We start from the raw sequence: 25,543 nt of genomic DNA, 5'->3' as shown, positions 1-25,543 counted from the left end.
CACTCTCAGAGCAGGAAATCCTTCTAAACCCTTATCTCTGTGTACACGATGGGCTGATGTTTCAATCGTTTGGTTCTCTATTATTGTCAGGAACCAGTTCTTTCTTTTAATGACAAAAAAGCACACAGTTTATGAATGTGAACAAAAGCTTCTTTTTATTTTGAAAAAAATTACTACCTGCAGCTTTAATTAGCAACCTTTGCTTTGTCTTGTGATTGCCTTTTGAAGGCCTAACAGTATAATGACTTGTTGCCTGTATTATGAATATCTGCATGTCATTGTAGCTGTAAAAATAACTTTACCCGGTCCCTCTGATGAAGACAAACTTTATTAATTTAAAAAGATAAGGCAGATGACAACCAAAAAACATTTATCTAAAAAGATAAAATACGCATCACTTTGTTAAATACAGCCCGCACAAAGAGCACAGTTATGTTTACATTATGAAATACTGCATCCATGACACAACTGTAGTTTTACAGTTTGGTTCAGGAAACTGCAGGAAACAGTCAAGTATTTATGTTTTTTTCATGAATACAATTACAAACTGCATTTGTATAAAGCTGAGTCAGCTCCTACATACAGAACTGAAATGTGTGTTTTTCTTTGATGTGACTGGCTACAACAAACAACATGCAGCTTTATATTCTAACCAGACTAAAGACTGGACTACTTCATGATATATGCAGGGACGCAGTATAGGGACACCTAAAAACAACAATGTACACTGCAGTACACAACCTGACATATGTTGCACGTAGAGTCAAACTGGTGTACAATCTTTGACAATAATGGAAATAAAGGATGCACAAAAGAAAATTTGATTTGACTAGAGGTTATCACTATGCACTGGACTGAAAATGGCACTCACAAGTTGCAGCCTTTAACCTACAGATCAGGAACCAGCCCGTTACTGGCTCTGAGAACTATGGATTTGAGGCCCCTGATGGCCCAGAGCAGCTGTCCCACCTGACTGTACTAGGCCTCCCTGGTGTTTCTGTGGTGCAACACATTTACATTTATTTAAAGCTGCTGTAGGTCATTTTTATAAAAATACTTCTTTGTCATAACTGCTGACACTTTCACTATATCCTGATAGTAGTACATGAGACAGATAACCTGTGACAAAATCAGATTCCTCTGGCTCCTCCTAGTGCTCCTAATGGCATTTGCAAGAATCCACCGGACCTGAACAAAAACGATCATTTTGAGCCAAGAAAGATAGTTGATTGTTGAGGCTTAGTCCCAGGGTGGCAAATACCAAATACTCTGAGAATGAGACTCAACAATAAACAATCTTCAAGCTTCCAATCCAAAGCTTCTTTCTATCTTTCTTGGCTCTGATTGGTTGTTTTCTTCTGGGCCTGGTGGATTCTTGCAAATGCCATTAGGAGCACTAGGAGGAGCCAGAGGAACCAGATTGTGTCGCAGATTATCTGTCTTATGTACTACTGTCAGAACACTGAAAATTTCAGCAAATATGACTAAGAGTTATTTATATAAAAGTTACCTACTGCAGCTTTAACACTGTTACCCGTCTGTTAACAGTGCAAAATCATCCATTCTCCCCAGTAGAGATAAAGTTATCACCAAGGCAACTTAACAGTCACGAAACACCAGTTCCATAACATTCACAACAAAAGTTGATCGCTGATAAATGTCGTCATTGATCTGAGTTTTGAAGAATCGTTCAATATCACTGGTCTTATGTGGCAATAGGATAGTATATATGAACAACACCTCTTGTATTCATTATTTTTTTATGCCCTTATCAGATAACGACAGTCATAGTAATTCACAGGAAATGAAGAAGGGAACGACAACAAAGGACCCCAGTCTAACGTCAGCTGAGTATATTCATATTAATCTCTTGTTTTGACCAGCATTCCCCAGGTCTGCATGCAAAATCATTACCAATGTTTTGAGGTATCCTGCTAAAAACTTGATAGAACGTGAAGAAAATATACATACAGAAATAGAGTTACACACTTAAACATAGGGCACTTTAATAATTAGCTGCCAGTATGATAAGTTACCTTGAGAGGCTTCTGTATCACTGATTATCTAAAACTACAAGGGTAGGTGTGAAATATGCAAACAGGATTAACCGCGTTGACGTGGCCTCTGTTCAGCCACGCCTCTCCATATGTAACTTTTGTGAGGATTCACAAAAAGCTCAACATCCTTAGTCAGCTATTCCTCCTCAGTCTTGGGTGAAGGGTGGTGCCTCGGCAGAGGTGGAGGGACAAGCCAGCAGCTCTGCGGGGCAGCCTCCAGCAGCGGCCACCTTCTCCTCTGCCCGCAGACACAGCTCCTGTAGGAAGTTGGCCGTCTCCATCACCAGGTCACTTTCATCATCTAACAGGGAGCAGTCATTATGTTTATTTAACACAAGAGGGCACACTAATCTCACACAGTAGCCTGACAGCCTGAAAGCTGCAGTAGGTAATTTTAATTAAAAAAAAAGTATGTCATATTTGTTGAAACTTCTCTATATCCTGATGGTAATACACAAGACAAATAATCTGTGAAAAAATCAGGTTCTTCTGGCTCCTCCTAGTGCTCCTAATGGCATTTGCAAGAATCCACCGGGCCTGAACAAAAACAACCAATCAGAGCCAAGAAAAATATGATGACTCTTTGGGTTGGCAGCTTGAAGATCAATCACCTATCTTTCTTGGAGCACTAGGAGGAGCCAGAGGAACCTTTTTCACAGAGTATCTGTCTCACATACTACTGTCACAGTATAGTGAAAATTTCAGCAATAATGACAAAAAGTTATTTTCATACAATTTACCTGCTGCTGCTTTAAAATGGGGCATGTAAGTAAAACAAGATATGGCCTAATATTATAAAACACATCCATCTACTTTTGCAGTGGTGCCATCAATTGGTGAAATACAAAAGTGAACTATAAATGAGTTCAGCAGGATTACCAACCAGTAAGGCCCAAGCAACCTTTTCTACATTTTCTAACATGTAATCTTTAACTGATCAAATTACTTCACTCCCTCTAAACACTAAAGGTTTTCTACAACTTCATCCACATGTACACTTTGATATGTAAAATTGGTGGTGTTTCCCTTTGAACAAAATATAAGTCTGCCATGTGCCTGACAGGCAACAGGATCCATAATGACAATGCAGGGAGAATGGGAGGAAGGTGGTAACCCACAGGCATCTAAAAACAATATGTCTGCATGACATACTCTGTGATCCACAGGTGTGCGGTACATCAACTGTAGAGCACAGATAAAAGATGAGCACCTTTCAATTCTTTGAACCTTGGAGTGTCTTTATCCAGATCAGCATCCTGTTCCTGCATAGACCTGCACATCCTTTTATGAGTGAACCAGTGGAGCTTTTGGCATGTCAAGCTGCAGTAAGTCACCTTAAAGATAAATAAAAGAGAACATGACCTGGAGGTAGTTCAACGTGGAGATTTGATGACATGATTGAACCATATTACAGAAGGTGGCTGTTAACAGACTTTGACCTACTGCTTTACAGAGGGAGCACCTCTTGTCTGCTCCCTTCTCCCCACATGTAGCACAGTAGTCAGCATCTACAAACGCCATCTGACCAGTCAGGGCCTGGGTCAACACGGAGAACGCTGTTGGGTCGTTGCCCTGAAAACGAGATGCAACAGTGTGTTAAGGTCATATCAACAGCAGTGATTAAAAACCTATAACATCCTCTGTAATCAGCTACTACTACTACCAACTGTTCTAATATCCTCTTTAAAAACAAAGGCCAAAATGATATTTTATATACTAAACTTCAACTCTCTGCTTCACTTACAATCTCTACCGGTGCAATGCTCCTCACCAGCTGCTGAAGCAGTGTGGCCTCACAATAAGGAAACTTCCTGATGCAATCACGAATGAACTTCTCCTGGTACTGTGGGAAGCCATCACTGTCTCTGCCCTTCAACAGACTGGGCCCCAGCAGCGTCACGGCAGGTCACGGACAACAGAAAAAACACAACATTTATATGAATATTATTCATAAAAGCCCAAGATGGTAACCCTATCATAACAGGAAAGACAGGATGAGCCTTGATTTTAAAAATAAAAGCTTGTAACAGCCACTGCATGTTAAAAAGAAACTCAGGATGAGGCTATTTTTTTCCAAAATAAAAGCCATAAATATCAATAGTATCTTAACAAGAAAAAGACTGGATTGCTTTATATGTGATAGTTATGGCTGCAGAGTGACAGGAAAGGGCAGAGAGAGGGGATGACGAACAGCAAAGGGCCACAGGTCAGAGTCGAACCGATGGCTGCTGCAGCAATGACTCCGCCATGGTACATGGGATGCCATTTCTACCAGGTCAGCTTGATGAGTAAAATCTCTGGAGCGCCCCAATAGAATCAAGCCTACAGACTTTGTTGTCAGAACACAGCATTTGTATAGATGGAAATTGGTGGGCCCCTGCGCTGGGTTGGACTAGCTATGTGTGAGTTCTTTCCTAAGATAAGTCGACATTTGAGACTCCACCACGGCTGTGGCTCAGAGGCAGAGCGGGTTGTTCCTTAATCGGAAGGTTGTGGGTTCAATCCCCGGCTCCTGGTGGCACATGTCGAAGTATCCTTGAGTAAGATACTGATGCCGTGCATTGGTGTGTGAATGTGTATGAATGAGTTAGTTCATCACTGAGTGAATATGTGTGAAAGGGTGAATCATCATGGTTACCGTGCACATTAGTGTTCTGGCATGCATGAGCCACTTGGCATTGTAGCACATCATAGTAGTTTTGATATTGAAATATATCAATAAATTAGGTCTCTACTCAATTACTGTGTAATAAAATGGCTGCAATTAATGAAAAAATGATGTTGTGAGGCAGCTGCTCTTTTACCATCAGTGAGTCTAATTCTGTGACATTTTATGATTTACACTACTATAGGGGCATGTGTAAAAATGTAGTTGTTACTTAGAGTACTTAGAGAGAACTACTTTTATTTTAGTAATGCAACTTAGTAATAATGTATGTTGTAACTAGGCTAAGTTTGAACATACGCACAGCTGGCGCAACAGGCTGAATGGGAAAAACTTGGGGTTTGGTGTCATGCTCAAGGACACTTTGAGACATGGACGGGGTAGCTGAGGAATACAAATCGGTCTATATTTTCCCTATATTTATAAATATTTGGATGAGACACAATGCTATAACTCTAACTCTACAATCCCTAGTAACCAACTATAAAATGAGTGCTGGGAGTGATGAGTGATGAGACTTATTCCTCGCAGAAGCCTCACCTCTTGACAAGTGCGTCCAGCTTGTCGTCTCGTTTTTGTAGGAAGGCCAAGCATTTCTGCAGCACACAGCTGATGTAGTGCATCTTCATGGCCAGAACCTCGTTCATGTCTTGTTGCTTCACACACTGCTCACATAGCAAGTCCATCACCTGGTAACACTTCTCCAGGGCCGCCACATCCACCAGCACAGGGTTCTCCTTCACCAGCATGACTATCTGACAGATGGGAGAGTTGGTTAGACAAACACTTTTGGGCAGAGCTGTTCTGAGGTCAGATATACTGCAATTGATTGAGACAGAGAGGAGAGAGTATGTACAGTATATCCATAAGTTATAAGTCCATATCACACTTTGTTATTTATAGCTTAAGTGCCGTTAACACTGCATTGCTTACACTGAGGCCGGCAGTGAAAGAAACCAGACACTAATCCGTCGCCATTTGGAAAATAGCCCAGTAGATGTCAAATAAGAGATTGCCAAGAGCCTCATCAGTTCCCTCTGTCAGTGCTTTTTTTTGTGTAATAGGGGTGGCTGTGGCTCAGGAGGTAGAACAAGACGTCTACTAATCAGAAGGGTGGCAGTTCGATCCCTGGCTCCTCTTGCTGCATGTTCAAGTGTCCTTGAGCAAGATACTGAACCCCTAATTCCTCTCAATGCTGTGCCATTGGTGTATGAATGCTCTGTTGCCAAGTGCTTGCTCATGGTGGGAACTGTTGGGTCTCTGTAAATAATTGTATGTATGGTCTAGATCTGCTCTATTTGAAAAGTGTCCTGAGATAACTTTTGTTATGAACTGCCACTATACAAATAAAATGGAATTGAATTGAATTTAATTGAATTATAGTTACATGGTGTACAGTACAGTCCGGACAGAATAAAAATAAAATTGTAAATATATTTCTAAAATCACATGCTTGTGAACCTGTGAGTAGGTGGGCATGTTTCGGCTCAGTGGAAGGCCTCACCTTGACCGGGTTAAGGTTGGTGGTCATGATGATCTTGTGCAGGGGTCCTGCCAGCCTGGGGGGCAACTTGGGCTCCCTCTCCAGCCCCTGTGGTCTGGTGTAGTACTCAAGCCTCGCCCGTGAGAAGAAGTTATTGATCACTGTTACACAGTCATGCTGACCTGGAGGGAGTAGGCACAGGTTGAGATGTAAGCCTCCTCACAGTCACCAGTTAACTTGCACTACAGTCTTACTGCCTGTCTCACCTACAAATGCTGCCATCTGAGCAGCAGTGCGACCCACAGAGTTCACTAGATCTGTCTCTGCTCCTGCGTCCAGCATCATGGAAGTGATGTCTGTCTTCCCTGGAGGAGGAGGTTTGATATTTAGAGATAATCTACACTTCACCAACATATTATTTATCTAAACTAGAGGGTTAGTGTTGTAGTCCAGCTAAACTCATAACGTTAAATTCATAAAAACTTCAAGTGATTCTTACAGTCAATGCTGCAAAATTGAGAGACATCCATAGTTATACCTGACAGGCCAGCAAACATGAGAGCAGTGTATCCGTATTCATGCTGGTTGCAGTTGACATCGGCCCCATGCTGAAGCAGCAGATGACACATATCTGCCTTGCCCTTATAGGCTGCATGCATCAGTGGAGTCATGCCATACTTCAGAAACAACAGAGAGAGACACTGTTACAGGAGGTAATAAACCTAGAGTAAGCCAGGTATTTAATCAAAGCAGCATTAACTGATTTGTTGACCACTTGCAGGTTGGGCAGCGAGATGAAAACAGAACATTAACATGTTATTATCACCTTATAAAGTTGATATGGCTAACGTGTTATTTACATATCCAACAAACACAGAGCAACATCATCAATTTGGAGTGGTGTTTATCTCCCTTTGGTGAATAGTCACTTTAAGTTACATTTCAGTTTTGTCGTTACTCTCAACTAACTCCAGACAAAAAAAAACAAGCTACTAGCAAATTTGTTCTGACTGGAACAATTTGCCTTTGATTTTTTCTGAATTACGGGGGAAAAAATGCTACTATTTTTCCAAAATGCCACAAAACATTGCAACATGCATCACTTTTGTTTAAGAAAAGCTGCAGCAAAATCTGGCATTATGGGCTTCAACAATCCCAAAAATAATTTCAATGAATCATCAATGAAGCTTTAAAATCTTTCTTATACCTCAAGAAATGTGCACAAGTGTCATGAGCATGTAATTGTACAATATATCACAAGCAAAAGTTCTCATTATGCCCAGTGGCTCCTGTCCAAGTTATATTATTTGATTATCTTCACTGATGCATTAACATGTAAGGAGAATTGTCTAGTTAGCTAGGTAGCTGGTCATAGAAGTTAATTTTAGCTACTTTATATAATGTTGGTAGTTTAATCTGTAACAATGTATCATATTTTATGAACTGATCTTGTGGTTTGTGTTAAATCTTATTTTAAAAAGAACCTTTAGCTGTCAAATAGTATTTTTCTTTGAAGTATAATGGAGTAGAGGTATAAATTAGCTTAGAATTATCAGACTAAAGTGAAATACAAACAGTGCTGGGGAAGTTGCTTTGCAAGCTACCAATTACTTCACACTGGAAGAAGTTGAACTACAGCAAAGCTAGAGGGAAATCTAGTTTGGTTAACTAAAGCTACTTAGGCTACGTTCACACTGCAAGCCTTAGGGCTCAAAAACAAATGTATTTTTGTTATATGACGCCGCATGATGAATGTTGATCTAGAGTGACATAAAAGTCACATAAATTCTGATGCAGCTGTTCACACTGAGTTCGCAGTGCAAAAAAACTGACTTGATCTAATTTGGTTTTTCTCTGTGCAAAATCTGGTTAAAATTTGACTTGAAATCCTTTATTTGACTGTATTTGAAGAATATTGTGCAACAACAGTGACTCCTCTAATGACATAATCCTGCACACACAAGCACATTTTAAAGCCTTACATCACACACAGACAAGACTCCTCTAACATGTCTTGTAACATGTCTGTGTTGTGGGTAAAGGTTACTGCGTGGGCAGAAGCTCTGTCACAACACCTGATTCTGACAGACAGGCAGTGTGAAGGAGTCTGTGAGCTACATGTAGTGGCGCGATGCTATTATCAAACACCCTTCTAGGGCTGCGTCTGCCTCTCAAGAGTCGTTTCCATATGTCTCCACCACAAAGGATAACATATGTTACAGTGACATAACATTGCATGCATTATGGGTGGAGGAAGTGGCGAGTTGGGGGAGCAAAGCCAACATTTTGTAAAACACTTTTGCAACATGAACCTCCTGTGATTTGCTTCTGAGCTTCAAAAAAATATTTTCATAATTTCTATACAGGAAATTTTGTTCTTGAACACCACATACAAATGTAAATTTGTAGATTTACAGGACACTTGCTGGGAGTGAAGATTCTGGGATGTGAAATAGGGTCACAGTTAAGAAAAGCTTTAGAAATCAGTATGGTTAGAAATAATCTCTACTGACTCTACCAAAAAGGGTAGGGACTGTTCCTTTAAATGTCTGTTTGAGTATATACAAATCTTTTAACTAAAAACATCAATAAGTTTAGCCTCAAAGTTCATTCTTGACCTTGGAAACAGTATAATAGAAATATTAACATACGGTACAATTACTTGCTTTTTTTAATTTTAAAGGCATGCAAATGTAAATTACTGTTCATAAAATACTATTCTTCTATTTCCATACCTCATCCAAACAGTTGACTCGTACTTCGTTGCTAGCAAGCAGCTGGGCAGCCTCCTGTACATCCCCTGCAGACCAAAAGCATAAGTAAGAAATAATAAGAAATAATAGAGGATTGAAACCACAATGTAATGATTTTTGAATTCAAGCCCTATAGCCTGAGTTGTGAAATGAAAGATGAAAGACATTTAAACATTTAAATGTAAGGAACTCTTCATATAAGTTGAACAGTATGATGCATTTAGACAAATTTCACATAATGTATAAAAGATTCTATAGGTCAGTGGTTCTCAACCTTTTTGGTGTCTGTAAAAATGAATACAGGAATTTAGTGGAATCAGCATAACTTTTGTCATTAACTTAACATAAATGTATATGTTTTATTTTTTCAAGCTGAACTTAATATTTCTAGTTTTTTACTTCCAGACCACTTCAGAACTTACAAACATGAGTTCTTCTAACTTGAAGTCTTTTCACTTAAAATGATGAGTTGAATGACTGTACTGTACTGAGTTGTTTGTACTGAGTTCAATCAATTCATTAAATTAAGTTTCTAAATAAACACAATCCTGAGGTTCTTCTTTTTTATAGAAGAAAGCATATATGATGTAAACTTGCTGTTTGTATCTAAGACATTTAAAAATAAGTCATGGTTGTTTGTTTTTACAGTAATAAAAACATTGTGACCATTGATGATTGATTCTTCCCCGAATTCTTGTGCTTTCTCGTCTCGCAGGTTCTTATCGATCCTGGTGGAGCCTCCTGCCATGGTCCTGCTAGATTGCCATTGCTAATATTACTGATATTACAATTATTAGTCATATTAATATCATCATCAATATTATTTATTATTTATCATCGTTATTCTGGCTGTTATCATCATCGTCATAATTTTTCCTTGCCCTTGTCGCCAAGTGCTTGCTCATGGTGGTACTGTTGGGTCTCTGTAAATAATGTTATAAGGAGTTCGGTCTAGACCTGCTCTATTTGAAAAGTGTCCTGAGATAACTTCTGTTATGAATTGGCGCTATACAAATAAAATTGAATTGAATTGAACTGATGATTAATGAATTCAGTACCTACCCCCTTACACTTAACCTCACTGGGAGCAGTTTCACAAATTGTCAACGCTGGACCAAAGCTCCAAGTTCTGTGTCAAGTGAAGAACTGATTCATCAAAAATGTGAAAGGAAATCAAATTTGTTTGTAATGTTTGTCAGTGTGACCAAACAGTTGTTGGTTCAACTTAATATCTATTAATATATAAGCTTATTGAACATATGTTCTCAAGTTAACTTAATTTGTTTTACAACTCAAATAGGAATTTAAACTAATTGTTCAACCTAAGTTCTTTTCACTCACATTTGTAAGGCAGCAAATGAACTTCTATGTTTAAGTTGAGCTCAATATTATTTACAGTGTACAAACCAGCCAATTTGATAAATCAATTTGATATCATGTAATCTCAGGGATCCTCATCTAAAAAGATAATAACTGTCCATAACTGTCAACAGTACTGTAGATTGGCAGATTAACTGTAAACGGTGTGAAACCAATGGACAGACTCAATTCTCTCATTGTGCTAACTTTTGTCAATGAAATAATAAAGCAGGTTATATTGACATTATTAGCTGAATGTATTATGAATTGAACACAATGTCTTTATTTTACTTATAATTTCTGCCAAATTACATAGGTTTCAGAAATTACATACCCATAATGTACAATTACTATGATTTAACCTCTAAAATGTTGCAGTGGCCTCCAAATGTCTCTGTGTTGTTTCTCATGTATTGCTGATGCATTGCAGACATACAATAATTACACCCAGTACTATTATTAAAACCACATGGTAAATATTGATTGAAATACAAATCAGTCTGTCAAGCTCTGAACAAAATCTTGTGCTACAAAATTATCTTGAGTGAGTGCCTAAACGTTTACATGGCATTTTAAATGGAATAAAATGTATACAACGTGACTGGCAAAAACAAAGTTGTCCCAATATAGAAAAATAATTTTAAAAAGTGAAGAAAACAAAATAATCTTAGAACAGACCAGTACTACTCACCAGCAGCAATAACTTGCAGGATCTTCCTCTCAGATGCTGACAGGTCTCCTTTCTGAGGTGAAGCCATCCTCTCTGATCAGCTCTGGTCTGTTCTGGTCTGGATGATTGTAAACTGGACAAACTGCTGTTCTGTCCAGCTGATGGTTACAGTCTACAGGAGGATACAACCAGCACTACTGACAGTTGAGCCATCCCTGGAACATACCACTATAGTAAACAAAGGGGGAGACCCCTGTTGACAGCTGAGTAAAAATGCTTACATGAAGAGTAGTAATTATTCTAAATGCCACTTGATTCAGCTAGTGAGATTTTCAAATACAAAATTAGGATGTCCAGTTCTGAATGGTCCCTCTGACTAATGTATTATCTATTCATAGAGTCCAAACCCGCACTGAGGTGTCAGGTCCGTCCTGCCTGCTGTACAGCAGACTGAAGCTCCTCCATTTGGACAACACAGTTTGGACAGGGAAGTGCGCTAAAGCCGGATACACAAACTACTACTATCCACAGGTACAGGCTACATGTACTAAGTCGTTTAGCCTTTACATTTACACCGTGCGTCTTACCTTAAAGCTGCAGTAGGTAACTTTTGTAAAAAAAATAACTTGTGGTCATTAGTGTTGAAACTTTTAATCCGCCATGCCTGATAAAACCAACCAACCAGAGCCAAGAAAGATTGTTGATGCCACCAACCCAAAGCATTGGTATTTCACATCATGTATTACTGTCAGGATATAGTGAAAGTTTCAACAAATATGATTAGAAGTTATTTTTATATAAATTACCTACTGAAGCTTTAGGTGTGCCGAGCTGCAACTAACATTATTTCCATTGCTACTGTATAGGTCGTCACTGCCGAGATAGTATACATTTTAGTATTGTTATTCTAATGTCATTACCTGATAAAGTCCATTTGTTTCAACAGATGCGTAAATGCGTTCAGTCTTCAATAATTAATAATCACATACATACAACATAAGGCACTAAGTCAGAGGAAGATTTTAGAGGTAATTCTTTAGGGACAGCAGTGGTGGAGCCACTGGTAACTAAGTACACTCAGTTTCTCTGCTTTAGTACAGTTTTGTACTTTACTTTAGTCTATTTTACATTTCTATTTCACTACAGTTCAGAGGCAAATTCCATAGACAAAACCAATTTTACCCGATAATTGTAAGACACAATTCAAACTCAACTGAAACAAAATAAAATTCACCAAACAAAACAGCTGTGATATGCTTGTGACCACACTTCATAGACACTCATTTTACAACATTGTAACTTCATTCAAAGAGGATTTGTGTTATGCCTGGGTCCTGATAGCCTTATGCCTCAATGCATGCTGGGGTAGGCCCCCAGACCTAACCCAATGACCAGTACAGATTTTACAGATAAAAACCAAAGGTCTGTAACAGCATCTTAGAGGTCCAAGATCCTGTTAGTGACACCTTCCACTTATTTTGCTCTTGAGAAAACACACTCACTGTGACATTAACAAACAGCTTGGAATAATGCACTGGCTGACTCCCAATTTACTTTCCAGAACTTAATAATGGAAAGGTTATTTTTAGCAAGGTGCAGAACCCCTAACCCCACACAGCCAAACACACACACACACACACACACACACACACACACACACACACACTGGAATCTAAGAGAGCACATGGCTGAGATGTACATATCACAGTATGTACATGAATTATGCAAAGCTCATTACTACACTGAAACACTTGCTATTGCTATGTTAATATGTGACAGAAATGCCACCAGCCCTCGGATTTCACAGTGAAGTGCTCAAGAGATTGTGTTCAGTTGGTGATTTGCATGCATTTATTGGCATATATTTTACTTTTGTGTGCTTGAGAGAAGACAAGTCTGATGTGCTGTTTTCATAGCGCTTTTGTACCACAGCAGCCGTCGCCATCCGTCCTTTGAGGGAATTTTTTCAATTCTGGCAAAATTGTCCTGTTGGACTCAAGGTTAAACTGATTTGAATTTGGTAGTCACTGTCACTGTGACCTCACAAAACAAGTTTTGGCTACAACTAAGGAGTTCATACGCTAACAAATGACAAAATTTCACACAAATGTCTCATCAGATAAAATAATCAAGTGATGACATTTTATATCCAAGTTCACGGTGACATGATATTGCAAAAACTTTTTCTGGCCATTATTCAACACCATCTAAGCAGAAGGGGAGAATATAAAGCTTCTTTGCAGCAACATCCATATTTGAGCTTTGTAGACCACCACAAGTTCACTGGTTTAGCTGATTGTTAGCTCAATGGAATGCACCATGTTTCTCACTGGAAATTATTCACTAGAATCATACATGTCAATTTTCCACTTAAAATCTTTTATTAAACATGACGCAATGCCATTTTTTCCTTCCCAATACTGATTCTAATATCTGAATTTTGCATATCAACCAAAAAAAGAGTACCAATCTACGGAGCCCCTAAAGGGACATGAAAAAAAAAAAAAAAAAAAAACTAGTGCGCACTAGATACTACTTGTCAACCCCTTTCTAGTGCGCACTAGATACTATCTTGTGCAGACTAGATACTATCTTGTGCACACTAGATCGTTTCTAGTGCGCACTAGATACTATCTTGTGCACACTAGATATGGATGGAGTGTTGTGGCAATCAGCACATGGCTCATTTGAATATTAAAATTAGCCATGTGTTGATAGGTCACAACACGAAAATGTAATCAATGAAATTACTTATTTTGACACACATTTTAAGCCAATAAGTATTAAACTAACAAGGTAATGTGTCAAAAACTGTTTTTGTTTTTTTTGTCAAAAGGAGGACAAATGAGTGTAACAAAAGAGGTTACAGATTAATTTACATTTATTTTTTAGTTACAGACAAATTAGTTTAATACTCATTTGAATATTAAAATTAGCCATGTGTTGATTCGCCACAACACTGATGTATCTAGTGCTCACTAGATAGTACTAGATAGGGATCTAGTGCGCACAAGATAGTATCTAGTGCGCACTAGAAACGTTTCATTTTTTATTTTTTTTCCCCATGTCCCTTTAGGGGCTCCGTACCAATCCAATACGTGTCCGTTAAGAAATTTAAATGTATGATTGTTGTCATAGTTGTAGGTTAGGTGACGGTTAGGTTTGTCAGAGTCAGAGTAGGGCGGGTCATGACTTTGCTATCATGGGGGGACCTCACCACAAGTTTCACCAATTGTACCAGTTCCCTACGCAAAAGGTTGAGCTATATGCCACCAAACTACTGATGATTTTATTTTCACTGAAACAAACTGCTTTTCATTTTTAATGAATTGTATAAAAAAAAATGTTTCACTTTCTCACGCAATTTAATTGTACAAATGTCTAAAAACATACCATGCATTGCAATTTTTTTTAACATCAGGCATTTTAGGCTGCAACAATCCCATAAAGGACCCATAAAATCCTAGAGGGACTGAATCTCAGTGAGGAAGGTGAGGTGCCCTTGATCATGGCCCTTTATTCCCAACTGCTCACAGATTACACTGCAGTTGTACTGGGTGTAAATGTTTGAGATCATTTCTCTCAGTGAATGAAAACCTCACTGAATAATACAGCTTAAAAAAAGAAAAGAGGCAGATGGAATCAACACTTAGCTGTGGAGGCAGGTGTTGCTCCAGCCCTGTTCCTCTAAATATGTTGTGCAAGAGCAGGTAAGTGATGACAGTGAATTATACACACACAGTGTGCTCCTGAGCTGACCAAGACCCAGACAACAGGGATTGATGTTGTGGATTAGAAAGTGCTGTAATCCGTGACCCAGCCGGTAGCACTGCTCCTTGTCTACCAGAGCACAGTGGACTGGGTGGATGGGTTTACCGTGTGTGCATGCATGAATGACAGAGAGAAAGAGGGAGGGAGGGAGAGATAATGAGCTAGACACAAACTCTGAGTAATATGACACGTGTCTCGGGACTAAGAGTAAGAGGCAGGTTTACACTGCAGGGATGAGCCCACTATATATAGAGCAGAGCACAAGGTTGGCAGGCACAACGACAGTCACACAGTCAGCACAGGCCAACTCATTTACAGGCAGCACAAGGAACTCACTGTTGGTAAGTCTTCAACTTTTTTGAAAAAATTATTTTCAGGAAGAGCTGTTCATAAGGCAGGAATAGACTCGTTAGGCCAGTGAAATAGCTATGAGATTTAAGATGCTATGTCTAGTGTTCAGTGGCCACAGTTTTCTTCCTAGGAGGCTGAAAGTTGACAATGAGGTCAAGTGTTTGTGAGGTTGTATGTGTGTGAATGCATGAATGCATGTATGAATGAATGAGTTTCATTGCAGCTATTGTGCTATAGCTAATTTGGACTGTTTACAACTTGTGTTATATTTCTGTAGTTTTATCATTCCTGGTGAATTTCTGAAAGTAAAACTCCCATTCATATTCTGAATGGAGGATTTTGGTCATTAGCCATAATGTTGTAACCATGTAAATATAAAAGATATACAAAAGATCAACATTGCGTCTCCACTATCTTTCACTGTACAAAAATGAAACCAAAATATGCGGGATACAGCTGCTGCCATCTTATGCTGGTGACTGCGCAGTAGTGATTGGGGTTGGCACCACAGTATTGAAGTCCGGCCCATACAACTGGGATGATACTTAAATATACATTAGCATGATAACAGCAACCTAAAATGCCAGAAACCATTTTTGGGAAAAATGTATATGACGTGTATTTAGGTTTTTTAGTTTTGCCCATGTCCCATCTGCTAACATGCAGACAGTGGGCTTTATGACCTATACTGCAACCAACCACCAGAGGGCCATTTAGATGTTTTGACTTTACTTTTGGAAAGCTGTCAAGTCGTCCATCTTTATGTGCGTCGATGGTCATAACCATCCAAGCTAGCCATACCACGAGCTATGACATTGTGAAATGATGATATATTTTCATGTAGAAGGCACAAGTCCATATGATATCAACATTGTTTTAATTCAATTCAGTTCAATTCAAGAGAGTGAAAAATATGTTTTATTTGCAATCTCATGGAGAAGTACTACAGTACGTGGCTTATCTAATTGGTAGAGCTAGCTATTACCATAGAAATGTTTACCACACCAGCAAATGTGAACCTGTGAATGGATAATGAGTTAAATTGAAAAAAAAAATAACGTTTACACACACAAGCTAGTGACCTAGGCTCCTGCTACAACTGAACTCTACGATCATTTAAAATAGGTTTACCACAGAGCAACCATGATTTTTTTAGAGAATCACTACAAGTCAGTATTTTTCAGGGCCACGTAGCTACATTAGCTCACACTAATCATGTTTTAACATCACATATACACGCACACAACACAAACTAACATAACAATTGTATACTATTATAAAACCACCACTTAAAACCAATCAGAGCCAAGAAAGACAGTTGACTGCTGAGTGTCATTCCCAGGGTGTCAAATACAGATGCTTTGAAACCCTGGGAATGAGACTCAACAATCAACTGTCTTCAAGCTTTCAATCCAAAATGTCTTGATATCTTTCTCAGCTCTGCATTACATTAACTCCAAAAGCACCAGGTTCAGAGTTATTTGCTCAGAGGATTAGCACATCTTGTTTGTCACCTTTTTCATCCCACTTTTATGATTTTTTTCTTAACTCCACCCCCACCCCAGTATCCACCCCAGTACATGAATAATTTTCAGAGTGAAAATTATATAGTGCAGGCATAGTAAAGGCATATTCCAAAGTAATAATTATTGCCAAAACCTAACCCTAACCGTACCCCTAACCCAAATGGCCAGTGTTCATCTGTTAGTCTTAGAGAAGTTAGATTGATTGTCTGTTTGTGTTGTTTCAGGACTTGTATGAATACCGGTAAGCAGCAGAAGCCAGTGCTCACAGGCCAGAGGTTTAAGACCAGGAAAAGGGGTGAGTACAAATGAAGCTTTTAGGTATATTTTAGGTACATTCGTATACTAAACCGCAATGAGAAGATTTAATTTTCCAAAATTATTTGATGCAAGTCACACAGTGAACAACTGTTAGGTCTCTGTAAATAATTTTTTTAAGGAGTACAGTCTAGACCTGCTCTTTTTGAAAAGTGTCCTGAGATAACTTTTGTTATGAATTGGCACTACTATACAAATAAAACTTAACTGAATTGAATTGAACACACTCATATTCAGTAATGCACACACACCAAGTTCTGACAGAGACTATTAACACTCCCTCCCATCGGCCAAGCTGGTGTGCAGTCCACTAAGGTGTTAACGAGTTGTTTTTGTCGGGCAGTGTTTCACTGACTAGCTATTACACACGCCCTTTGAGATCTCCTTTTCACACACATGCACAGAAACTGTATAGACATGTCCTCATAAAATGTCACAGCCACTTTGGCAGATAGCTGGTGGATTGGAAGTGTATCCACTGTTTCAGAGTCAGAACATAATCAAAGATATTGCACTGATTAACTAGTTTCCATGCTTACCAAACTAAACCAAAATGTTTTATCCCACGGTCACTGCTGGAGTCTGCCCCATTATGTACTGGGTTACAGGCAAGGAAACGCCTTTCAAAGGTCCACATTCAACTCCAAGAGTAAAACCCTAGTCACAGCCGAAAGTGACATGGAAATTAATCTGCACATCAAATGCACATCACTGCACATCAAAGCTTGGTGACGCAGTGACAACTCGCAGGTTATTAGGCAAGCTATTGTTGCTGGTGAGTAAAGGTGTCTGAAACATCAAGTTTCAGACAAAAACATTTAAAATAAAGAATTATCCCAGTGATTTTGTCTGATCGATTCAATTCAATTATTATTTTGTAGTTATCTCATTTATCTCAGCACACTTTGCAAGTAGAGCAGGTCTAGACCGTACTCCTTATAAACGTATTTACAGAGACTTAACAATTCTTTTGTTGTTATCTAAACAGTAGAAATACTTTCACATTACAAAGTAGTCTGCCAGTATGTGCACTTTCATGTATTTGATGGCCAAGATTTTTTGTCAAGCCAAGAGTTCAGCTTTTTGCCACTTGACCAACGAAATGTATCCCAGTTAAAGCTCTTTGCATTTGAACCTCCACTGTGTCAGTGGCCCCATTTAAATCATCCAAATGAAATCAGACCAAATGGATCAAATTTCACGTCTGCAAAAACAGAAAAAGAAAATTATCCACCGCTTCACAGACTGGAAAAAAGTATTTTTGCACCAGTGTGCATCATGTGCCAGTAATTCCTCATAGGATACTAATTGGTCCAGTACTGCTGTACTTTTACCATAAACGCGTAGTCTTAGGCCTGGCAAGGTGCATTCTTGCGTGATCTCATAATTTCATGATCTTGCTCCAGCTGCCTCGCAAGATTAGGTAACCATATCTCCTCTATCATCCACATCTTGTGGAGTACCCAAAGGGTCCATCCTCAGGCCTATATTATTTTCTATTTATATGTTACATTTGTGTGACATAATAGGCTGTCACAGTATCTCTTACCATTTTTATGCAGATTATACGTAGTTGTACATTTATTTTAATCCTAAAGATCTTAACAAATTATTGATTCATTTGAAATCTCATCTGAACAATCTGCATTTATATTGTTGTCAGAGTTAAGTTGCCACTATATGCTTTTAAAACTGACTGCTTCAGAAAATAATATCTCATCTCCCACTGCCAGCTTTTCACTCCATCTTTGAGTGTGGCTCTTCAGACCAACTCTTAAAAACTGGTTTTGTTCAAGCATAACCCGACAACTATACTGTTGAAAATGATATGCAGTCTGAAATGAATGAAAACCAATGGTAGCCTTGACGGAAGGAGAACAACTTGAATTTGAAATACTATGGATTTTGGCAAATATGAGCATTTATTATAAGACACTGATTGGCACTGATCATGTGATTCTCTGTCCTAGATGAAAAGGAGAAGTTTGAACCAACTGTTTTTCGAGACACGATTGTTTCGGGCCTCAATGAAGCAGGCGGTGACCTGGATGCTGTAGCCAAGTTTCTAGATGTCACAGGGTCGCGACTGGACTACAGACGCTATGCTGACACTCTGTTTGACATCCTCATTGCAGGGAGCATGCTTGGTGAGTGTCACTGTGTTTGTTTAGACTGGCTGAGATAACCACTAGTGGCTCTTATCTCTGGATGACTGCATGTGTTGTTGTGTTGGGACAGTACTTTCCTTGAAAGCTACAGTAGTATTTTTAGTATTAATAGTATTTTTTTGTAATATGTGCTGAAAGCTGAATTACAGATAATTTGCGCCCCTGGGAATGAGATTCAACAATCAACACTAATTTGTATTACACATTAATATTACTATAAAGTCTTTCAATTAAGGGAGAGGATTAGAGAGCTTAAGGGTTGCATAATAAATTATTCCACAAGAATTCAAGACATCCAATTTTGTGATAATATAATATATTATATATAATATAATAACAATATCAGCAACAATGTGCATCGAATATCAGTACAGGCTGATACAAACCAATATAAGTATGAAAGACATACATTTCTCAAAGAGTAACTTAGCACTAAAGAAACTTCTTTGAATTAAATTACTTGGAGAGTGTAAATTAAATCTATCTGTACTGTATCAGAATCAGAATCAGATTTATTGCTAGGTGGGTTTTTACACATACGAGGAATTCTTCTTGGTGCAGTGGTGCATAAAATAAACAATCACACACTCTATTCATTAAAACTGTGTTTACGATATATATATATATATATATATATATATATATATACGATGTATACAGTATATGTCTACGAAAGTGTACACAATCCATCAGATTAGGGGGAAATACAAAGGGCCGCTGGGGCAACAGTCTGTCAGAGCTCTGTCATTATATATTTTAACCTTTATAACCATATGATCTTAAACTGATCTTTGAATGCCGTAGACTGTCTCTCTTTCAACACACACACATTCTCCCATCCTGTCCTTTAATCTTTAAACTAGTTCATTCTCTGTGACTGCCAGGCACCATTCAGGGTGGCTCACTATCTGCTAAACCAATTAGAGTTAAAGGATTTACTCTCAGCCTAAAGTAAGAGTTCACAGCGTTAATAATAATACACAGCAGTTAGTGCATGACAGCTGGTTGCTTACTTAATATAATGGGTATTAACTTTAGAAGCTGCCTTAGCTCCTTCACTGTTTCCTCCCTAAGAACTAGTTTTGCCTTTGCCCAATTAGCAGCACATAAGAGTCATTATAAATGTAAGCAGCTATTGCTGTCATCCTCTTTCACCAGCTTTGAATTGAGCTTATTTGAGCTTGGTCACTCTCACAGTGTTGTGTGCTGTGGTCTGTCGGCCTCCCAAGTACAATAAGGACTTTTTAAATGACTTCTCTGATTTCCTGGCTGAAATCATGCCTAAATATGACCGTGTTCTTATTGTTTGGAAAGGTTTTCTAAACTCATTGATTCTTTTGCAGTACAGAGGAGCTTAGCTCATGGTTTCACTCCACCTGCCAAACTGTTTTAGACACTGTGGCTCCATTAAAATCCAGGCAGCCTAAAACTAAATCTGAGCCCTGGCTAAATGACACGACTCATGCGGTCAGACGTGAGTGCCATAGAGCTGAGCGCAAGTGGAAGAAGGACAAACTGCAGGTGTCTTTTCAAATGTTAAGGGACTGCTGGCGTCATTATCAGAAAACTGTGAAAGATGCTAAAAGAAAACATTTCTCAGATATTATCCTGTCAAACTGTCACAAGCCTCGTGTTTTGTTTAACACTATTGGCTCACTTCTGATGCCCCGCAGACTGCCTGTATGGAGGCGTCCCCTGCTGTGTGTGAAAACTTCCTTCACTTTTTTATTGATAAGGTCACTTCAACTAGGGCTCAAATCTCACCTTCAGTTTATGACCCCTCAATCTCTGTCCCCTGCTCTGCTGTCTTTGACCATTTTGAGCCTGTGACTTTTTCCTTTTTACAGGAGGTTGTTGGTCATTTGAAGCCCTCAGGTTCTCCAAATGATGCTGTCCCCCCTCGACTATTTAAGGAGGTTTTCCCCACTGTAGGACCATCTGCTATTGCAGTCATTAATAGCAGTCTGTCCTCAGGTGTGGTCCCTGAAAATTTTAAACATGCAGTAGTACAACCTCTGATTAAAAAACCTGCTCTAGATCCTGCAGTTCTTGCTAATTTCAATAATAATCTCAATTCTATCTCCAAACTGCCTTTCCTTAAAAATCCTGGAAGATTGTGCACAGTCAATTAATGGCTTTCTGGAAGAACATAATATTCTAGGGTTTTCCAATCCGGTTTTAAAACCCCACAGCACAGACTCAGCTCTTTAAGAGTTTTTAATGACATCTTTACTACGACTCTGGTGACTGTGTTATCCTTGTGCTTTTCGATTTAACTGCTGCATTTGACACAGTGGATCATGAAATATTGATCTCACGTTGATCTGGGTTCTTTGGCACAGTATCGCAAGCCAATTGTAAAAAATCTGGGGGTAAAAGTGGACTCAGACCTTAAATTTGACAGCCAGATAAAAGCTGTGGTGAAGTCTAGCTTTTTCCAGTTAAGGCAGCTGGCAAAGTTCAAACCAGTCCTTCAGAGACAGCACTTTGAGACAGTAATCCACGCCTTTGTGACCACTCGGCTGGATTACTGTAACGCACTTTACATGGGGGCTAGTGGGTCCTCCATTGCTCGTCTCCAACTGGTTCAAAATGCTGCTGCACGTCTCTTAACTGGCTCAAGAAAGTATGACCACATTTCACCTATTTTAGCTGCACTCCACTGGCTGCCCGTCCATTTTAGGATTCATTTTTAAATTATTTTATTCGCTAAACTTTGGAATGGATTGCCCCTGCACATTAGACAGGCCTCTGTCTAATGTCTCATTTTAAAACTCTTCTTAAAACCCACCTTTTTTCTTTGGCTTTGACACCATGTAGAGCGTTGATTTTATGTGTATACATGCATATTTTATCGTGTGCGGGCAGCGCATTTTATTTATTTTACTTATTTATTTTATTGCTTTTATTTTTCTAATGTTTACTTCATCTTTCTATTGTGCTTCTATTGTGTTATCTGTTTACTCTGTTACTCTCTTCCTCTCTCTTTCTGCACTCATTCATGTCGCATTACTGCATGTTACTAACTTCACTTCTTCCCCGGAGTTCTTGTGCTTTTCTCGTCTTGCAGGTTCTCATTGATCCTGGTGGAGCCTCCTGCCACGGTCCTGTTTGACTGTGCACCTGTCTGTCTGTCTGTCTGTCTGTCTCTCTCTCTCTCTCTCTCTCTCTCTCTCTCTCTCTCTCTCTCTCACCCCAACTGGTCGAGGCAGACGACCACCCCCCTAGAGCCGAAGGATCTGTCCTAGGTTTCTGCCTTTTAACAGGCAGTTTTTCCTTGCCCTTGTCTCCAAGGTCTTGCTCATGGTGGTACTGTTGGGTCTCTGTAAATAATGTTATAAGGAGTTCGGTGTAAACCTGCTCTATTTGAAAAGCTGTTATGAATTGGCGCTATACAAATAACAATGAATTGAACATTGAATCTTTTTGTGCAGCACTTTGGAAACCTTGTGTTTGTTAAAATCGTGTTATATAAATAAAGTGGATTGGATTGGATGTAAGAGGATGGTTCTTAGAATTATGTACCTGTAAAAGACAAGAAGTTCTAATTAGAAACAAAATGCATTTAATCAATTCTACAACTCCTTCCTTGCTCATGAAATCACAAAGTATCAGTTTTTACATATTTTCAGTAACAGTAGTCCTCCATTAGACCAACATTGTATGCATTTACTGACTACATCAGCTTATGTTTTTGATCATATAAAGTTTTTATAGTATAGTAGTATTTTAATAGTTTTTATAGTCACAGTTGCCCATATTTGTTTTACATTATTCAAAATGGATTATGTTAACCTGCTCTAAAATTGTGAGCCAGTGACCACACAATGAATTTCACAACCAATAACAAACGTTTATTAACACTGAATAATTTGCACATGTAGTTTTTAATATCTTGAAAGTAAGACTTTGTTATGACACAACAGTGTGGCTGCTCTAATCCATTAGCGCAAAATTAATAAAAACAACATACTCCACCATGCACAGTCACACGCGCTGCAACCTTCCCACCGACTGACCACCGGCACCGTTAAAATTCAACCGGACGTGTTGCGCTAGTGAGTGGAGCAACACTGTCTGAACATGAAGCAGGTGGTCAAGTCCGCTGTGGCTGCCTTGAGCCATCTTTGGCTGAGAGTCACCTGAAGTCTGTGGTGCAGGGCTAATTAACTGCCCACATGCTTGTGAGAATATATCATTAAGCACAAAAGTCAGTCGCTCATTTTAAATGAACTAATGAGTCATTTTAATTACTAAAATTAGCCATGTTGGCTAAACAGGAATAGCTCACTAGCTAGGTTGAAGTTAGCAAGCTACTAGACTACACGAAAATGTTTACAATGATGTAGGCTAAATTTGATAGTCGATATATTTATATTACTGTGATATGATGTGAATTGCACTAATAAGGTACAAACACTGATAACTGGCAGGTTATACTAAGACAAATGCACATGTAACTTACCAGTCAGCTCAAGACACATAAAGGAGTTGCTTCAACTTGCTTGAGAGAAGGTGTGAGCAGCAGCTTAGACCATGGATGTATTGGTGCAGACGGCGGGAAAAAGTCCTTCTTCTTCTCCAGTGAGTGACTCTGAATTTGAATTTCAAAGGCCGTTGACAAACCGTTGCATTACCGCCACCTACTGGAGTATGGAGCATGGATGTACTGAAATCTTTACGTAAACCTAATGGAAACCAATCTCATAAATTTTAACTAAATCAATCTTGGTTGAGCCACAGCTCGTCATATTTAAACTAAATTCATACGTTTTAACTGATTAAATTTCATTGGTTTCGCAATTAACAGATTTATGTTGATTTTAAGGAATCTGAATAAATAAATTCTTAAAAATGTATTATTTAAATAAAATCGAATAGATGCAAATACTTGCATCTAAGCTATGCCATGATTCATTATTCTGAGTGCAGATTTATCCTGCCCGTCCGGGATTCAGCCGACAACCTCTTGGCCATGTCAAGTGCTATTTAGGCCCGACCCTGCTTAGCCTCCGAAATCAGGCAGTTGCAGGGCAGCATGGCCAGAACCTGCCAAAGGTCTGTTTGTCCATCTATCTTTGATTCTGAGAAGATCTCATATATATAGACTGGAGCTGAAATTATCTTCAATATTGACTAATCCGACAAAACATTTTTAATTGATGATTTGATCAGAAAATAGTAAAAATTGACTATCACTTCTTCCCAGTGCCCATGTAGACATCTGCAAATAGCTTGTTATATCTGACCATTCAAATCTGAGAAGCTGGAGTTCCAACGAATCCTTGGCATTTCCTTTTTTTTTGACTCAAACAATTTGATTTGCTTCACAGTCACGGCCAGATACAGATGTGCCCACAACAGAGATGCAAGAGATTTATCAGATATGCGATATTTGTCCACAGGCAGAGAAGTTCATTGGTATAGTGTAGGTTTGACCAGGACTTGCAGGCACAAAGGAGCAGTTTCTTTCACTTCCATGTAAGCAACAGAGTCTTGGTGCAAGTCTAGGACTAGCAGTCTGCAGCATTCCAGCTATTTTTTTGAGAGATTTTTGCAATTTAGATGAGATGTACTGAATGTAAAGTAGCTGTCTATATATATATATATAGATTTCTTTAGTAGGACAGCCAGCAGGCCTACAGATTTCTTTGTTCTTCTTCTTGTGTCGACAGCCACATTACAAGAGAGAATAACAGAAATATTTAAAAGTACATAGTATATGAGTTCATTGTCAGTTTAATAGCGAGTAAATCGCTAATGAACAAACACGATAAGCAGGTAATTGTATTTGCTTATAGTAACCTAAACTAAAAATTCTGTCGCTGTTCTGCTTGCTCGCCAGCTTAAGACCTCAATTAGCTTCAACTTTAAACCTCTTCCCTCAGCTCCTGGGGGGACCCGTATTGATGAGGGCGACAAGACCAAGGTGACGGCATACTGCGTGTTCACGACTGAGGAAAGCCATGCCGCTTTACGTCTATATGCTCAGGTATGCCCACAATCCCCTTTGTACTGACTGTGCCAAGCAACAGGAAGGATCTGGATCAGTTCTGACACACTGATTGTTGTTGTTACTTGGCTAATTATGTCACTGTCTACTTTGTGATTGCAGGTTTTCAACAAGCTCATCAGGAGATACAAATACCTGGAGAAGGCCTTCGAGGAGGAGATCAAAAAGGTGAGGTCTTCATAATATGTAGTGAAGTATGATGTAGCTGCATCCAAAATTCTTTATTCTTTACATGGTCCACTCTTTACTGTGTCTGACTATTGTTATGCTCTATATAGTAGTCTGTATAGTAGAACACTGTCCTGTATGACTTCTCCACAGAATTACCTAAACAGTACAATGAAGGTGATGGTTTTTGACTAATGAAACAAATTAAATTCTTTAAGAAGTGCCACAACTTTTTAAGCCAGGT

At 38.9% G+C, this 25,543-nt stretch overlaps 2 protein-coding genes across 6 annotated transcripts in view; one reads left to right on the top strand and one right to left on the bottom strand.

Annotated features, from left to right (window-relative positions):
- Nucleotides 1-128: 128 nt before the first annotated feature.
- LOC127372013 (ankyrin repeat and MYND domain-containing protein 2-like) lies at nucleotides 129-14,791 on the bottom strand. 3 transcript variants are annotated; one of them, XM_051415370.1, is made up of 11 exons: nucleotides 14,747-14,791; nucleotides 11,009-11,159; nucleotides 8,941-9,005; nucleotides 6,744-6,882; nucleotides 6,472-6,570; nucleotides 6,227-6,387; nucleotides 5,263-5,477; nucleotides 3,802-3,937; nucleotides 3,501-3,629; nucleotides 3,268-3,391; nucleotides 129-2,358 (listed from the first exon to the last, which is right to left on the bottom strand). In XM_051415370.1, exons 2-11 carry the CDS (start codon nucleotides 11,073-11,075, stop codon nucleotides 2,204-2,206), a joined length of 1,290 nt encoding a protein of 429 aa, XP_051271330.1. In that variant the 5' UTR covers nucleotides 11,076-11,159; nucleotides 14,747-14,791; the 3' UTR covers nucleotides 129-2,203. The 3 variants fall into 3 exon arrangements, with proteins under 3 accessions (XP_051271330.1, XP_051271329.1, XP_051271331.1); XM_051415369.1 differs by lacking the exons at nucleotides 11,009-11,159; nucleotides 14,747-14,791 and adding an exon at nucleotides 9,625-9,738; XM_051415371.1 differs by lacking the exons at nucleotides 11,009-11,159; nucleotides 14,747-14,791 and adding an exon at nucleotides 9,625-9,738 and having other exon boundaries at nucleotides 3,829-3,937.
- Nucleotides 14,792-14,992: 201 nt separating this feature from the next.
- bzw2 (basic leucine zipper and W2 domains 2) overlaps nucleotides 14,993-25,543 on the top strand; it is a 25,556-nt gene continuing 15,005 nt past the window's right edge. For 2 of the 3 annotated variants that reach the window (XR_007886489.1, XM_051415375.1), the window contains exons 1-5: nucleotides 14,994-15,099; nucleotides 16,860-16,930; nucleotides 18,921-19,097; nucleotides 25,007-25,110; nucleotides 25,234-25,299. Coding sequence is in view for 2 of the 3 variants with exons in the window: in XM_051415375.1 (XP_051271335.1) it covers nucleotides 16,867-16,930; nucleotides 18,921-19,097; nucleotides 25,007-25,110; nucleotides 25,234-25,299 (411 nt within the window). In the remaining variant the exon portion in view is untranslated. Of the gene's footprint in view, nucleotides 15,100-16,859; nucleotides 16,931-18,920; nucleotides 19,098-25,006; nucleotides 25,111-25,233; nucleotides 25,300-25,543 lie in introns of all 3 variants that reach the window. The other variant, XM_051415376.1, reaches the window with a different exon arrangement.

Source organism: Dicentrarchus labrax, unplaced genomic scaffold (genome assembly GCF_905237075.1).
Source record: "Dicentrarchus labrax unplaced genomic scaffold, dlabrax2021, whole genome shotgun sequence".
Lineage (NCBI taxonomy): Eukaryota > Metazoa > Chordata > Actinopteri > Moronidae > Dicentrarchus > Dicentrarchus labrax.
Note: the sequence above shows the minus strand (reverse complement) of the source record. Positions and strands in the feature narration are given on the sequence as shown.